The 1,542-nt window shown below is 56.9% G+C and overlaps 1 protein-coding gene across 1 annotated transcript in view; it reads right to left on the bottom strand.

Moving 5' to 3' along the window:
- The window catches only part of LOC107106364 (secreted frizzled-related protein 2-like), an 11,163-nt gene extending 10,207 nt beyond the window's left edge, over positions 1 to 956 (bottom strand). Inside the window, exons 1-2 of the mRNA XM_015406499.1 lie at positions 818 to 956; positions 305 to 698 (exon numbers count right to left, since the gene is read on the bottom strand). Of these exons, the coding sequence (XP_015261985.1) occupies positions 305 to 698; positions 818 to 956 (533 nt within the window). The remainder of the gene's footprint in view (positions 1 to 304; positions 699 to 817) is intronic.
- Between the last annotated feature and the right edge of the window lie 586 nt (positions 957 to 1,542).

Here is a 1,542-nt window from a genome sequence, read left to right as displayed (position 1 = left end):
GAGGCAGGTGGGGCTGAGAGAGCTCTCTTGACAAGTGCCCTTGAGAGAAGAGCTCCGAGAGAACTTGTGACTGACCCAAGGTCACACCGGCAGCTGCATGTGGAGGAGACGGGAATCAGACCTGGTTCTCCCAGATCAGAGTCCGCGTTCTTAACCTCCAAAGAATATCAGGGCCGGGAGGCAGAGGCAGGCTATCGAGCCACTTCTCTGAATGTCCTCCGTGCCCCAGTACGAGTCGCCAGAGGTCACCATGACTTCCAGGCATGGACACACACACAGAAACGCACATCTGGCACAGGCCCGCCTTGGTGTGGCTTTCACTGTGGTCCGCTTGGCCCTCAGAGCTCGAGAGTGGTTGACGTCATCGTGCTCTCCTTCGGACTCGCTTGTTGATTCGTGGTGCACTGACTTGCTGGCCCCCTGTTGGATTGGGGTCAGGTTCTGACGCACTTCTTGTGTTGCCTTCTCCGCGGCCTCAGCGGCTACAGCTTCTGAGTAGGCCACAGCGTAGGTGAGGGCTTCCCGGGCGAACAGCCGCTGCTGCAGCTTCTTGTCCTTCATGCCACAGACGAGCCGGTCGAGGAGCGCTTCCTCCAGGTCGGAGAAGGTGCACGGGCGTGCAGCCTTCCTTAATGCCGACACATATTCAGCTATTGTCTCGTTGGCCGCCTGAGACCGTTTATAGAACGCGTGCCGATCTGCGATGGTTGTGGTGCGAAATGTCCCTTCAGCTTTAGCTTTAGGTCAGCCAGGGACACGTCCTTGATTTCAGCGGGGGCCACTAGGCACCGAGCAACGTCGAACACAGCTCTCCCACAGGAACTGAGGAGCGTCGCCTTCTGCTGGTCTTCATCATCGACCTTGTTCGCCGGGAGGTGGAACTCGAACCTGGCCAGGTAGGCGTCCCAGTCCTCGAGGTCTGGTTCGAACGCTTCGAACCGCGAGTTGACGGCCATCACTGTTTGGGGTGCAGGCACTGGTAGTAGTGCTGCAGCCGCTTGATCTGCCGGGTCTCGTTCTTCTGCCCTGGGTCCTTCAGGGGCTTCTCGGTCGTCCGCCGTTCTGGCGTCGGTTCAGCGGGGCTGCCTACCCGCTCTAGTATCCCATCCTCGTCGCCAAACTGTTAAGTACGAGACTCAACACCGCTAGTGAACAGTGAATCAGCTTTATTAACGAAGTCAGAAGAAATCAGAACGAGGCAACAGGCTCTCTTTTAAACAGTCCGGGCTTAGGTAGCCATGCCCACAAGTCAGCTAACAACCACTAACTATTTACAAATAAGGTCCAATCGGAGTGCCTCCCTCCAGAACATTGCGCAGCTCTGATTGGTGTATTTACAATCCTGGTTCAGACTCAAGCTTAACATAGGTTTCAATACATAACTAAGGCCCCTGCCACACGGCAGGGGAAAAGCCTCTAAAGGCGCGGCTTTTAAAAGCCGCGCCAACGTTGAGACGCCTTTTCTCCCCGGCACGATCAAACGCCGGGGAGAAAACACGGCTCTGACCAGGAGCCGGCCGAACTGCGCATGCCGGAGCATGC

Source organism: Gekko japonicus, unplaced genomic scaffold (genome assembly GCF_001447785.1).
Source record: "Gekko japonicus isolate JY-2015 unplaced genomic scaffold, Gekko_japonicus_V1.1 scaffold5064, whole genome shotgun sequence".
Lineage (NCBI taxonomy): Eukaryota > Metazoa > Chordata > Lepidosauria > Squamata > Gekkonidae > Gekko > Gekko japonicus.
The sequence above is the reverse complement of the archived record's forward strand: the minus strand, read 5'-3'. Positions and strand labels throughout refer to the sequence as shown.